Source organism: Lampetra planeri, chromosome 26 (assembly GCF_965212315.1).
Source record: "Lampetra planeri chromosome 26, kcLamPlan1.2.h2, whole genome shotgun sequence".
Classification (NCBI taxonomy): Eukaryota; Metazoa; Chordata; class Hyperoartia; order Petromyzontiformes; family Petromyzontidae; genus Lampetra; species Lampetra planeri.
The window spans coordinates 11,220,762-11,234,446 of NC_136132.1; the positions used below are offsets into that span (position 1 = coordinate 11,220,762).

The 13,685-nt window shown below is 56.4% G+C and overlaps 1 protein-coding gene across 1 annotated transcript in view; it reads left to right on the forward strand.

The window, feature by feature from the left end:
* The window catches only part of SACM1L (SAC1 like phosphatidylinositide phosphatase), a 59,218-nt gene extending 51,728 nt beyond the window's left edge, over nucleotides 1–7,490 (forward strand). The window contains exons 18-19 of the mRNA XM_078606806.1: nucleotides 1,241–1,298; nucleotides 7,140–7,490. Of these exons, the coding sequence (XP_078462932.1) occupies nucleotides 1,241–1,298; nucleotides 7,140–7,276 (195 nt within the window). The 3' untranslated portion in view covers nucleotides 7,277–7,490. The remainder of the gene's footprint in view (nucleotides 1–1,240; nucleotides 1,299–7,139) is intronic.
* Nucleotides 7,491–13,685: the final 6,195 nt, after the last annotated feature.

A 13,685-nucleotide genomic window follows, 5' to 3' on the forward strand; every position in this document is an offset into this window, starting at 1 on the left:
CGGTACCGGTCCAGCTTCCTACAGAGGAGTGGCAGCCTCTCCTCCGCAGTGAGCGTTCGAACATTCCATGTGACCACCCTCAGTGGTTTTCTGTTGTTTCTGGAGGAGCTCCGAGGGTAAAGATTCAATCTCCTGGCTCCACCAAATGGGGCCAGGAGACGTTATAGACGCCTGTCCCCCCGGGGCCTCCGGCACAAGCTTATTAATATATATTTTAGACGTGGTTTTGTGGTAATTAATTGAAGGTGCAAGGGTTACCAGCCCCTCGCACCCGTCCAGAGCCCCCATTGGGCCACTGTGGTTGTTACAAACGCCATGAGGGGAATGGCCCTCCCCCCTCGGCACGGCCCACCACAGCGTTGCACTCCGGCACCACGAGGAGGTAGGGGGTTGTTTTTGCACACACACACACACACGCCGTACATAGACACATGCACACCATACACACACACACACACCCTGTGAGGTGACTCTTACCAATGAGACTCCGATCCTTGTCTCTCGAGTTCTCACCTCGTTAAACAAACAGTATACTTTACTGACAGGCCTTCATCCAGCAGTGGAATGACAAGGGTTAGAAGGGGCGGTAAGTGCCGCTGCAGATGCACGCCTCTCGAGTTTGTGGTCGCACAATCGTATTTTATCATGAAATGAGTGAGCGGGACAAATGGTTATTATTATTATGGCATGTGCGCATTCCGGAGTATTTAAATAATGTATGACCACCACTTTTAATGGTTTACAACTCGGTTTGAAAGCCCTTAATCCATGAGCTCCATCCATTTATCTGTACCGTTCCGGGGGGGCGGGTGGTAGGCACTGCAGCTCTCGTAAAGATGCTCCAGTGTGCACGGTGAAGTCGTGTTGCCTTGGGAAACTTCATCGATTGGACCGCCGGCCTCAGCGATCAAAGGGTTCGTGCTCAACACTTGGAGACATAATCCACAGCGAACAAAAAGGGGCTGTTTGCAAATACGCCAATGCATTTGCCCCCCCCCCTTTTAACCTGACAGTTGCCCTGTCAGATTTTTGTTACTGATCACGTGCGCATGGTAAAAACATATATATACGTGGATTCCGCAACGGTATTGCAACGTGCGGGAGAAAATTAACGCGCGTTGCACGTTGGTGCAGGATCCGCGGTGCGCGGGGACGATTTTTTTTCTGCTTGTCGTGTTTACGCGCGTGAATGACTCTCCTCCTCTCTGTCCCCATCTCCACCCTCCCTGTACCCTCACAGCTGCCCATTGTCATGGTGGTCGCCTTCTCCATGTGCATCATCTGCCTGCTGACCACCGGTGAGCAATGCGTGTGGGAGGAATGGGACGCTGGAGGGGGGGGGGTTGGGGGGTGGTGCGGTGTTTGTGTGTGAAACGTAGGGGGGAGCGGTGGTGTCACGGTGAGCGTTACTCGATCGACCCGAGTTCGATTCCCACTTACTGTTAACACTACTGACGGTTATTTGAAACGGGGCCTGGGCCTTCCTTATGTAGTCTCTGCCGCAAGTGAGTTTCTTGTGCGGTGTGTAAACATCGGCACTCGAGAGACAAAGGCGGCCGGGCGTGGTTTTGGCCACATCACCCCCTCGTGTGCCTTGGTGGACTTCATAGGTGCTCGCTAACAGTACTTGCCCCAAAAAGTCCGTTCAGGCTATATGGTGGGTTGGGGGGGAGGACTTTATGTTTGTGTACGTGAATTGTAGGGAGCGGTAGTGGAGTGGTTCACGCACTGCGCGATGAGACTTGTCCTGGTCTGGTGAAGTTGAACTTGAAAGTCACACCAACACACCCATGCTGCAATAACATTACAACCAGCGTTCACAAAGTGGCGGTGATGTCTGGCCTTCATAGATGTTCGCTACAAAGTACACACACACATGCAACAAATATATAAAGATCCCCCGTATTGCCTTAACAGACTTTTGAGGCAAGTGCAGTTAGTGACCAGCACCACGCCTGGCCGCCTTTGTTTCCTTAATGCTGATGTTTACACAGCACACCAGGTACTCATTTGAGGCTGAGTCAACCTAGGGGAGGCCCAGGAACGGTGCAAATTATCGCCACTGGTGTTAGTCGCAAGCGGGAATCAAACTCGGATCCCTGGGTTTGTAGTGTAGCGCGCTAACCGCTACACCACGCACGTGTGCCCATACAAACACACGGGACGAACGCGCGCACACAAGACGAACACACGCACACACACACAGGAGCCGAACACACACACAAACACGAGACACACGCACACACACACAAGACAGCACACACACACACAAGACAACACACACAAGACAACACACACACACAAGACGAACACACGCACACACACACACACACAAGACGAACACACGCACACACACACGAGACGGACACGCCGATAATTGTCACTGGTGTTGGCCGTGACCGGGAATCAAACTCGGATCCCCGGGTCCATAGGGCAGCGCGCTAACCACTGTGCCACCAGTCCTCACAGACACACACACGTACACACACTTCCCCTATTACCCCCCCAAGGTGTGTCTGCTCACGCAGCGTTCCAATATCAGCACAGACGGGACACGGGTGGACGGGCTTTGTTGCTGACCCCTCTACCCCCTCCTGTGCCATGCCAGCTTTAATAGGCGTTCGCAAGCAGCACTTGCCACAACAATCTCACAGATTCAACAAGGGGGATCTTTGTTTTTGTTTTATCCGTTGTGTGTGAGTGGAGAGCGGTAGTGTGGTGGATATCGCACTGCGCTACAAAGCCGGAGACTCGAGTTCTATTCCCACTCACCCCGACCAATAACGCTGGTCCTAGGCCTCTCCTAGGTCGACTCAGCCTTAAATGAGTACCTGGAGAGGGGTTTAAACGTCATCAGCACTGGGGATACAAATGCGGCCGGACGTGGTTTTGGCCACACCACCCCCTCGTATGCTGTGCCGCCCTTCAAAGGTGCTCACTAACAGCACTTGCCCCAACAGTCTGTTAGAGACTATACGGGTGATCTTTGTCTTTGTACTCCACCCGGTTGCCTGCCGTTCCTCAGCCAGACACCGATCTTATCAAAGCATAGCAGAGGGTTCTGGATCGGCTAAAAATACAAAGTCAGAGCCACAGCGTCTGCTTGGCAGCCCCGGGTGCCAAACGCATTAGAGCAGCAGTTGAGGTGTTTAACAAAAAAAAATGAACCAGAACAAGAGAAACTGTCGCCCCCTCCTTGGCACTAGAATGCGTCGTCCAGGTCGGCGATTAAAGGGCATGGAAAATGTGGAGCGACCAGGTGGCCTGGCTCGGCTAATCGTGGCCTCCGTTGTGTGTGGGCAGCCACTGGTGACCAAACTGGGTTGTCAAGTGGAGCGGAGCTGATTGGTTTGGCCCGGTGGTCACCGATGACTGCACAAAACCACCCCCTCCACTTCCCCCCCCCCCCCCCCACTTTCAATTTAATTTGGTTTAATCCGTTATTGGGGTTTAATCCAGCTGTGAAAATGTAAAACGCCAGTGTGATTGTGCACGTACATATACGGCAGCGTCCTCTTGGCTATCCGCTGTTGGATGAAGCCATCCGCAAGCCGTGCTGATTGTGGGGGTGCGGCGGCGGGGGTTGTTTGGCCGCACTTCACCGTGCCGGTCAGTGCGGGACTGGTGAAGGCAGGAGTGGTGGCGCAGCGGTCAAGCGCAGCTGTGGTACGAATCCAGCCGACCCGAGTTTGATTCGGGCTCATGATAAATAACATTGGTGAATGTGTGAACCGGACCTCAGCCTCCCAGTATCTGGTGCTGTGTGTGTACAACAGCATTGAGGAGGCAAAGGCGGCCGGGCGTGGTGTTGACCACCCACCCCTTCAAAGGTTCTTGTGAACAGCACTTGCCCCAACAGTCTGTCCAGGCTATATATGCGGGGTCTTTGTGAAGGCGCAGGGAGGGTTGATGCGGATGCTGAGACGTTGAGCACGATGGATTTTACTGCTGCGCCGCCCTCCGCCTCAAGGGAATAAATCGGTGCCCAACCTCCAGAGGTCACAGAGAGGTCTTCAAAAGTAGTTCTGTAACAACGTCGGCGGCTGTGGCGCTCCTACGCAGAGTGGTGCACTGCTATCCACAAGCATTCCAGATGCCAAATCTATTCTTTCCGCATCACCCAGCGGTGGTGCCGCGGGTGTAGTACGCTCGGCCAAACAAACGCAAAGCGCAAACCTCGCACAACAACAACAGCAGCTCGCGATTTTCGGACGTGGCCAGGTGGCTAGCCGGTCGAGCGAGCGATTGCAAGATCGCAGGTTCAAATCCGAGCTGGGAGGTTGACTCCGCAGTGGTTGTCCTATGGATGGACTCGCCCTTGCCATAGGAATGTGGACTTTCCACCACTGACTCGGTGTTTTGAGTTCTTTTCTTTTTTTACACGTAACACACGCTCCCACCGAGCTGCAGGCTCACGTGTCGAGCCGGTGAGCCGGTGCGGCTCGGCGTTCCATCACAGCCGGCAAAGCCACGGGCCCGGCGAGCCCCCTCCCACCACACGCCCGCCACGCCGTTCGCTCCATCGTCAAAAAATCACGCTTCATCGGACCGAAGCGTAAAAAAAAAAATACAAAAAGCGGCCGTCGCCGGAGGTCAGCAGATGTTGAAGAATGGCGAGCGTGCGGCGCAGGGACAGCCATGAAGCGGCGAGGTTTTAAACTATTGACGCGTGTGGTTTTGTTATTTTCGGTAAGTGGGGGGGGGGGAGCACAGGCGATGGAAGTAGCGTGGCGGGCGAGCGAGCGAGATGCTCGTCGAAGCGAGAGGAAGCGCTAAGAAGCCTCGTGGGCGGTCGCTTTATGGCACCGCGAGAGTTTGCGGACCCCTGCCGGGGTTCTCTTCGCCTGCTCCCTGCGCGGCTCCCCCGCCCTTGACCCCCCCCCCCCCCCGTCTCCCCCTATGCGGATGGAAATAGCCGGGATAAGTGGTACTGGGAGCGCGACCAAGCCCCGTGACAAGGGGCAGGGCACAGCGCCACCCAGCAGGGCTGTGCTTTAAAGCGAGTGATTCCTCATTAGCTGGCTCCGGTCCTCTCTGCGTGAGTGCCATGTGCGCGGTTTGTGGGACAGGTGAAGGCACCTAGAGGAAACGCGATGCTCGTTCCAAAAGCAAAGCCGACCTGTTGTGGTGGCAGAGTGCAACCCTGGCTGTGCTGACAGTGGCATCGCCACCGCCATTCGAGTGCTGGAGGTGTATTTAACGTTGGAGGAAAAGGAGGAGGAGGAGGGGGGATGGTGGTGATGATGATGGTCCTCAGGTGTGAGAAGCTTGGACAGCAGTGTTATGTTGTTTGCCCTTGTGTTTGTGCGCACGTGCGCGTGTCTGTGTGTGCACGCGCACGTGTGTGTGGGGTGTGAATGTGGAAGGTTGTGTGTGTGGAGCGGTGGCACAGTGGTGTTAGCATGCTGCAAACCTGGTGAGTTCAGGTCCTGGCCTCGGCTAATATCCGTGGCGAATGGTGATCTGAGCCAGTCCCTGGCCCCCCTTTTACCAGCCTGCACGATGGGATGGGTCAGGAAACCCATATAAAAGTGGATTGACATAGGGCTGTGTGAATCACAACAGCACTTTGCCAAACAGTCTCCTTTTATATAATGATGCCTGCAAACGTGTGCGCGACCGAATGTGCGAATGCACATGTAGTGGCAGGGCGTGCGTGCCCTTCCAGACACGCAGGTGGCGTACGTGCACACGGGTATCGTCACCAGTCGCCCCGTGACAACCGGCCAGAGATTAACTCTCCGGTCCACTGTGGCCTGAGCGATGATGACGATGTTGCCTGGCGCAAGTGCATGTGATGTGCGCATGCGTGTGTGTGTTTGTCTCGTGTGTGTGCGTGTGCGTCTCGTGTACATGCGTGTGCATGGTGTAGCGGTTAGCGCGCTTCGCTACGAAACGTGTGACCTGAGTTCGATTCCAGCTTGCGGCTAACACCAGTGGCAATTATCTGTACCGGTCCTAGGCCTTCCCTAGGTCGACTCAGTCTGAAATGCGTACCTGGTGCAGTGTGTAGTAAACATCGCCACTAGGGAGACAAAGGCGGCCGGGCGTGGTGTTGGCCATCCCACCCCCTCGTGTGCCGTAGATTCATAAGTGCTACTCACTAACAGCACTTGCCCCAACAGTATGTTAAGGCTATATGGGCATCTTTGTCTTTGTGGGCAACGTTGGTGCAACGGTGAACACACTGCTCCGAGTGCAGCAAGCTGGCATTGATTGCCGAGCCATGTGGCAAGTGGTCTGTTTGTATCTGTCCTGCGCAGACCGTGGTTCAATTATAATGACAATTACAGGAGCATTGTGGGCTGAAATTTGGATTAGGATGTGAGTGCAGTGAAATAATTACAACTGTAATTGACACCAGGTCTGGTTCTTCGGTGGCGAGATGTTAACTACCTCGCCTGGCATACAGGAGGTCGTGGATTAGATCCCGACCCAAACGCCTGTGTATTTGGATTTTGCGTGTCTCTCTCCTCGTGGTCACGTGTTTTTTTTTATCCGGGTCCTCCAGTTTTTCCCTCCACATTTAGAATCAACATGTGTTTGTAGAATGTTTGGCTGCCATAAATTTCCACACTATAAGCCACTTCGTTGAGCTATCATTTGTGGCCAGTGGGCCTTAACTGGTAAAATATAAAATAGTTTAACACGTAGGCTTGGCTCTCCAACACATCGGTGTGCTGTACTAGTGAAGAATTGGCATGTTTTGTTTACGTGACAACCCTTACTAGTTGGCTGTGTCGGGTGGTGGCGGGTTTTAACGACACGATCTAACCCAAAAAACCTCTAATAAAAATGAAAAATGTTTCTTTTTTAGTTGTCACTGAGTACCCTGTGTAGTGTGTAAACATCACAACACTGTCTCCCCAGTTCTTCATTGCCTCTGTTCCATTCTCTGCTCCCCATATTCCAGTCCATGTCCTGCCCTGCGTTGTGGTTCCCATAGGATGAAGACACCCTAAAAAAATGTGTCTTTAAAAACGAAATGCCATTTTTTTCTTGTTGCTTTTTTTTTACTTTTATTGAAACAACCCCGAAACAGCGCGGACGTACGGCTCGCGTCCACGCTGTACTTTTAACCTTGTCCCTGTCGTGCGATTGCGCGTGCGTGTGCGTGCTTCCCTGTCGTGCATCCCCAGGCGACACGTTCACGGAGACGCTGGCCTACCTGGCGTTCTGGGCGAGCGCCGGCGCCGTCACGGGCGCCGTCATCCTCTACAACGGGCGCGAGTTTGTCGACGCGCCGCACCTGGCGCACAAGGAGAAGACGGACTGAACGTGCGCGTGCGGGAAGGGGCTCACGGCCGGGCCCGCGCCTCCCGAGCACTCGCCACCTCCCTTCTGGAAGCTCTACTGATCCAATTGGGGTGGGGGGGGGGGTAATCGCCCACCGCCATCCGCAACGGGGACCGCCCGCTTGCCTGCCAGCCCGCTCGTTCCGCTCGTGAGAAGCTGGGTTCGTTCCCCCTTCTCGACCGATCTTCGGCCATTCCGCGACCGATGTGGGACCGTTTCGGGACCGTTCCGGGATCCATTCTGTGATCATTCCGGGACCGTTCTGTGACCGTTCCGGAATCGTTCCATGATAGTTTTGTGACCATTCCGGGCCGTTCTGAAATCGTTCCGTGATCATTCCTGAACTGTTCCCGCGATCATTCGTGAACTGTTCCCGAACCGTTCCGTGACCATTCCGGGGCCGTTCCGCGACTGTTCCGTGACCGACCTGGAACTGGCGCGCCGTGAGGGGGGGGGGGGGGGCGGCGGGAGGACAGGTGGCGCTATTTCCCACACGCAGCGACGGGGATGCCGGGCGGCCCGGCCTTTGATCGGGGAGCGAGAGGGCGGCACCGTTCCCGTGCACCCGCCGTCAAAATTACTCCGCGGGCCGGTTTCTAGAAGTGGTCAAGGACTTTGCCGTGCAGCGGCGAGCTCAGCGGCTTGCTTGACGGAGCGAGGTTGTGGTGGTTGTGGTTGATCTCGGTGCCAGCGACTATTCGACTCTTGTTTTGCGACCCCACCCCCTCCGCGGAGTAATTTGGAACGCGGCGTAACATGGCCCTTGTGCTTCTGGAAATATTTGGTTAATTCGTTCGGTTGAACGTCGGCCGGTGCCGGCACTTTGCCACGGTGCCAGCGCCGACATAGACGTGGGTGGTGGTGGTGGTGGTGGTGGTGGGTGAGGGTGCATGCTGGCGGGTGCTGGGTGAGGAGGCGGACGAGGCATTTTGGAGCGAGACCTTGGGGCTGCTTGATTTTTTTTCTTTCTCTTATTTTCCCCTTTTATCTCTTGGAGGTGACGGCTGTCGGGAGAGACCCCCGCGCCCATCGGCGGAGGAACTCCGCGACACCTGCGGCCTCTTGACCGGGAGAGAAACGCCGCTCGCAATCCCCCTGGGGGGGGGAGGTCGTGGTACCGATTCCACCGCGGGGGGTTTGCGAGCGTGGCAGGGGATTGAGGGAGCCCGGGGGTGTGCGCCTTCCCGCACGGAGCCTACGCGTCGACTCGTCGCGTCGTGTCGCGTCCGTGTTTGTTCTTCGCAGTGTTCGCTCGGTGTTCGTTTCGCGTGAGAAAATATTGGTCCAAATCGCACGCGTATCGCGTGTGTGCGTGTGTGCGCGCGGCTGCTTGTGGCGTGTTGCGTGGGGATCGGTGGCGCAGCAGTTAGCGCCACTGCGCTACGGACCCGGCGGCCCGAGTTCGATTCCCGCCCACGGCCAACAGCGGTGACGAAAATCGGATCCAGTTCCTGGGTCTTCCCTCGTTCGACTCGGCTGTCAATGGGTCCCTGGTGCGATGTGCAAACATCGCCGCTCTCGGGAGACAAAATCTGCCGGGCGTGGTGCTGGCCACCCACCCCATCGTGTGCCGTGGCCGGCCTTCAGAGATGCTCGTTAACAGTACTTGCTCAAACGGTCTGCTAAGGCTATACGGGGGGGGGGGGGGGGAGGGGATCTTTGTCTTTGTGTGCTGTAATTGGGAGGAGAAAGGTGCCGTGTCACAGACTGGGCCGCTGGGGGCCGGGAATTTGGCCGGCAAGCCGGAACCCGGAGCTTGAGATCTTCACCTCCTGCGCAAAAGCAAAAAAAACTCTTTAAATCTGAATGTCACTCATCGCGCTGCTGCTGCTGCTGCCGCTGCTGCTCTTCGCCGCCGCCGGCACCCTGCTGCCCATTTTAAGTTGTGCCCCGAGAACGACGTGGCTCAATGCCAGAGGCGGCGTGGCTCAATGCCAGAGGCGGCTTGCCGGGCCAACATGGCCGCCAGCACTGCGCCCGGTGCAAAGCGTGGGCTGCCAGTTTCGCTGGGCGCCGAGGAGTGTCGTTGCGCACGCGACCCCGGCGAATGGCGTCGCCTGCGTTCCGCCGGCGGTGGTGTTGTTGTTTCTTTTTTAAAGGGAGACGGCGTCAAAATAAAAGTGCAACTCGAGCACCACTCGTTGCAGCCGTCCGTCGCCGGAGGTGGCTCGGAACGGAGCGTGAAAACGTCGCTTTCTTGGCATGAGAAACTACCACACCACACCACACACCTCCACCACCCCCTCCACACCACCACTCCCCCCCCCACACCTTCCTCCCGCTCCTCGTAAACCCTCACGGGAGGTGCAGGAAAAGTGCCGCCGCGCAGCTTCATCCGTTATCTTTCTCTTCAGCAGCGTCGCACTCGGTCGACCGTGACTGGAAATCAAAACTCGCTCTCATCGCCGACGACGGGTGGCTTAGTGACACTCGGGTGACCCTTGGAGTTTTATTTTTATTTTTTTGTGACTGGTGGTTTTCAAACTGCCCTGGCCTCCGCCTCGATGCTGCCACCCACAGTTCCCGACTCAGCGGCCACCATGCCCCATGCCACCGTCATGCGCCACCGTGTGCCCCCACACCGTCGCAGCATGCGCCACTGTGGTAGGCACGCTCCTCCCATCGCCCACGCTCGTGAAAGGCAGTCGTGCAGGATTCACTTTGGATTGACGCATCGAGAAACTGACTCAGGTGGTTTGTTCCAACACCGCCCTCTTATACCGCTGCACTACCATACCCTCCACTATCATACCCTGCACTGCCGTACCCTCCACTATCATACTCTCCACTATCATACCCTGCACTGCCATACCCTCCACTATCATACTCTCCACTATCATACCCTGCACTGCCGTACCCTCCACTATCATACTCTCCATTATCATACCCTGCACTGCCGTACACTGCGCCGCCGCGCCGCCAGACCTCCTCCCTGCCCCTGGCGACAGACTGCAGCTCTTCCTGGAGAATTCCCAGGCGTTCCCAGGCAAGCGGAGCGGCTTAGTCCCAGCAGCGGGTCCTGGGCCGGCCCCGGGGTCTTCGCCCAGTGGGACGTTGCTGCTGCTGCTGCCCGGTAGGGTTCCAGGGGGAGTCGACCGGGGGGCATCCTCACCAGGTGCCCGAACCACCCCAACTGGCTCCTCTCGATCCGGAGGAGCAGCGGCTCGACTTCGAGGCTCTCCCGGGTTACCGAGCTCCTCACCCGATCACGGAGAGTGGTGAGCGCGGCAACCCTGCGGAGAAACCTCATCTCGGCCCCTTGTACCCGCGATCTCATCCTTTCGGTCATTACCCAAAGGTCATTACCCGTAGGTGATGGTGGGCATGTAGATCGACCTGAAAACTGAGAGCTTTGTCCGACAACTCAGCTCCCGCTTCGCTCGTCTAAGACAGATCTAAATCGGCATGAACATTGGTTCACTGCACCTCAAAGACTCCGTACACTACAAGGCGTGTGGCGAAGTTACGAGATGTCCCGTGTGTGTGCTCGGCATTTGAAGGCCTCGAAGGCCAGAATCGGTGATTTCGCCCACAATGTTCATCAGGGAGGCAGTTCCGCATCTGGACAGCAGAGTGACAGGGAGCTTCTGTGTCTGCAACGTGGAGTGTATAGAGTGCGTGTGAGACGTGGTGTGTGCAGCGTGGTGTGTCTAACACTGCGTGAGACGTGTGAGGAGCAGTAGCGCGCTGCGCTACAAACCTGACAACCCGGGTTCGATTCCCGCTCACGGCCAACATCAGTGACGATTATCTGAACCGGCCCTGGGCCTCCCCTAGGTCGACTCGGCCTCAAATGAGTACCTGGTGCGATGTGTAATCATCGCCACTAGAGAGACAAAGGCGGCCGGGCGTGGTGTTGGCCACCCACCCCCTCGTGTGCTGTGCCGGCCTTTATAGGTGCTCGCTAACAGCACTTGCCCGAAAAGTCTTTTGTATGAGTTCGATTCGCACTCAGTGGCAAGCATCTGTGACAAATATTTCGGGGTTGTTTCATATTTGAACCCTACAGTTCGTTAAGGCTATACGGGGGATCTTTGTCTTTGTGTACAACGTGGAGTGTCTAACACTGCGTGTGAGGCGTGTGGCCTGTGAATCGGAGTCAGTGAGGCGTGGGGAGCCTTGGGGGAGGGGGGCGGCTGCCCTGTGTTGCCCCCCCCCCACGCGCAGCGATTTAGAAGTTCATTAACGCCCTTAATTAAAGATCGCGCAAATGCGTGACAGCGACTTTAATGATCGCCTCATTACGCCTGTCAAGAGCCTCTGATTAATCTGCCAGCCACTGCACACATTGTGTACACACACACACAGTGTCGTAGCACGGGCGTGTCCCCAAGAGGGGCCTCTCATACCGATGGGGATGGCTGGGAGCGGGGTCCGGGGAGCGGGGTCACCATGGGGTCACCATGGCCGTGTCGGAGGCGAGGCGCCGAGCCGGCATCGCCGAGGAGCCTGGGTTCGATTCCCGGAGGGCCCGGAGTAAATTCCATGCGGCCACGGGGAGAGAAACACGCAAACTTCAAATTTACAGCAGCAGGCGTCAGGGTCGGGATCGAACCCACGACCTCCTGTGCACCAGGCGAGGTAGTTAACATCATCTAGCCACCGTGATTATGATGTGAGAGAGACACGCAAACTCCAAATATACAGCAGCAGGGTCGGGATCAAACCCACGACCTGTGCACCAGGTGAGGTAGTTAACGTCTCCTAGCCACCGTGATGATGAGAGAGAGACACGCAAACTCCACATTTCCAGCAGCAGGCGTCAGGGTCGGGATCGAACCCACGACCTCCTGTGCACCAGGCCGAGGTAGTTAACGTCTAGCCACCGCCGCTCCGTGATGAAGCCTGGGAGCTGGAGTGGAGCGAGTTGACGAGGCTTTGCACACAAGTCACCAAGGACCGCACGAGGACATAATTGCGTTTTGAGCGTCTAGTCCCTCTCTGAGGAATAAACAAAACACGAGCTTACTGTGCTATGCTGATGATACCACAGTGTCATCGTTCTAAAGTGGCTTTTTTTTTCATTGCTGTGCGCCGCTCTCATTAACCGTGAGAGAGACCGAGAGAGAGAATTTTTTACTTGTTCAAGGGGATTACGTCACCGTCCGTTTAAGTTCGTCGAATTGTCGCGTCCAGTTTGTTGTGTTTTGGCCGCGTCAAGGAAACGATTGCCGGTGGTAAAACACTAAAAGTGTTGTCGCTTCACGTGCCCCCCATCTCACCCCACTGGCGGTGATGCCACCTCCCAGTGGGCATTCTCTGACACACGGTGGTCCACTGCTTTCTGCCAGGGTCCCCCCCCACCCATTGGAATTTCTTCTGCGCATCGTTTGCTGCCCCCCCCCCCCGCGGCACCTCCTATCAGCACGGTTCACTGCGTACGGTGCGATAGAAGTTCAACGCGCATCGTATCGCCCCACGCCCCCGTGTATCGCTCGCTTGCAGTCATTGGAAGAACGCGAACAGACGATTCGAGAATCACGTGACGGCGGCCGAGTTGAGGCCACCACGTGACTCGTCTCGGGGTCTACCCCCCCCCATCAGGGTCGTCCACAGTGGATGGGGGGGGGGGCACAAAAGAAGACGCCAACATAACGCGACGTCTCGTCTGCGGTTTCGTTTGCCGTCGCCCATGAATCATGCCGCCCGCGTTGCACTGCACCGTCCCCCGACGTGGTGACACCGTGTGCCCCAGACCTCCCCCGGGTCGAATCTCTTGAAGGGGCGGTCGTGGTGGGGGGGGGCGGCAGAGGCGGATCGGGAAGAAGTGGGGGTTGCCCCCCCCCCATCTCTACTTCTTTCCTCTCCGTCTGTGTCCCGGGGGCGTGGGGGGCGCGCTGTCGGCTCCCTCCCTGGCAAGGGAGATATCAGTCACAACGCGCGCTCTGAGCGGGGGGGGGGCGAGTGGCGCTTCCCGACTCGCCCGTAGCGACATGCTCCGCAGAGGACGCAAGTTGAACTTCTTTCGCACCGTGCGTAGCCAGCCCATGCTAATTGGAGGTAAGTAAAGTACAACGTCATCATGATAATTATTATTGTTCGCACCGCTTATGAAGCGCGGTTCACCCAGAGGTCACAAGGCGCTGCACAGAGCTAAAATTAAGTTTAATAACTCGCGTAATTCTGTAAGCAGGCGGGTTCGTGCGTTTACCACGGACACAACGACCCCCCTCGGCACACTCCCAACACACAGAACGGAATTCACCCGAGGCCTCACGGCGGGTTATAGCAGCATCCCAGTAAAACAAAAAACTTAACATTCAAACTTAGAGGAAAACCACCACCCCTTACGGCTTACACAGACGGATCCGCAAGAGAAACTAAACGTGGTTTCAGGCGAGCCCTACAAACCTCGACTCTTGGTCGAGGATGAGTATGATGATGATGAA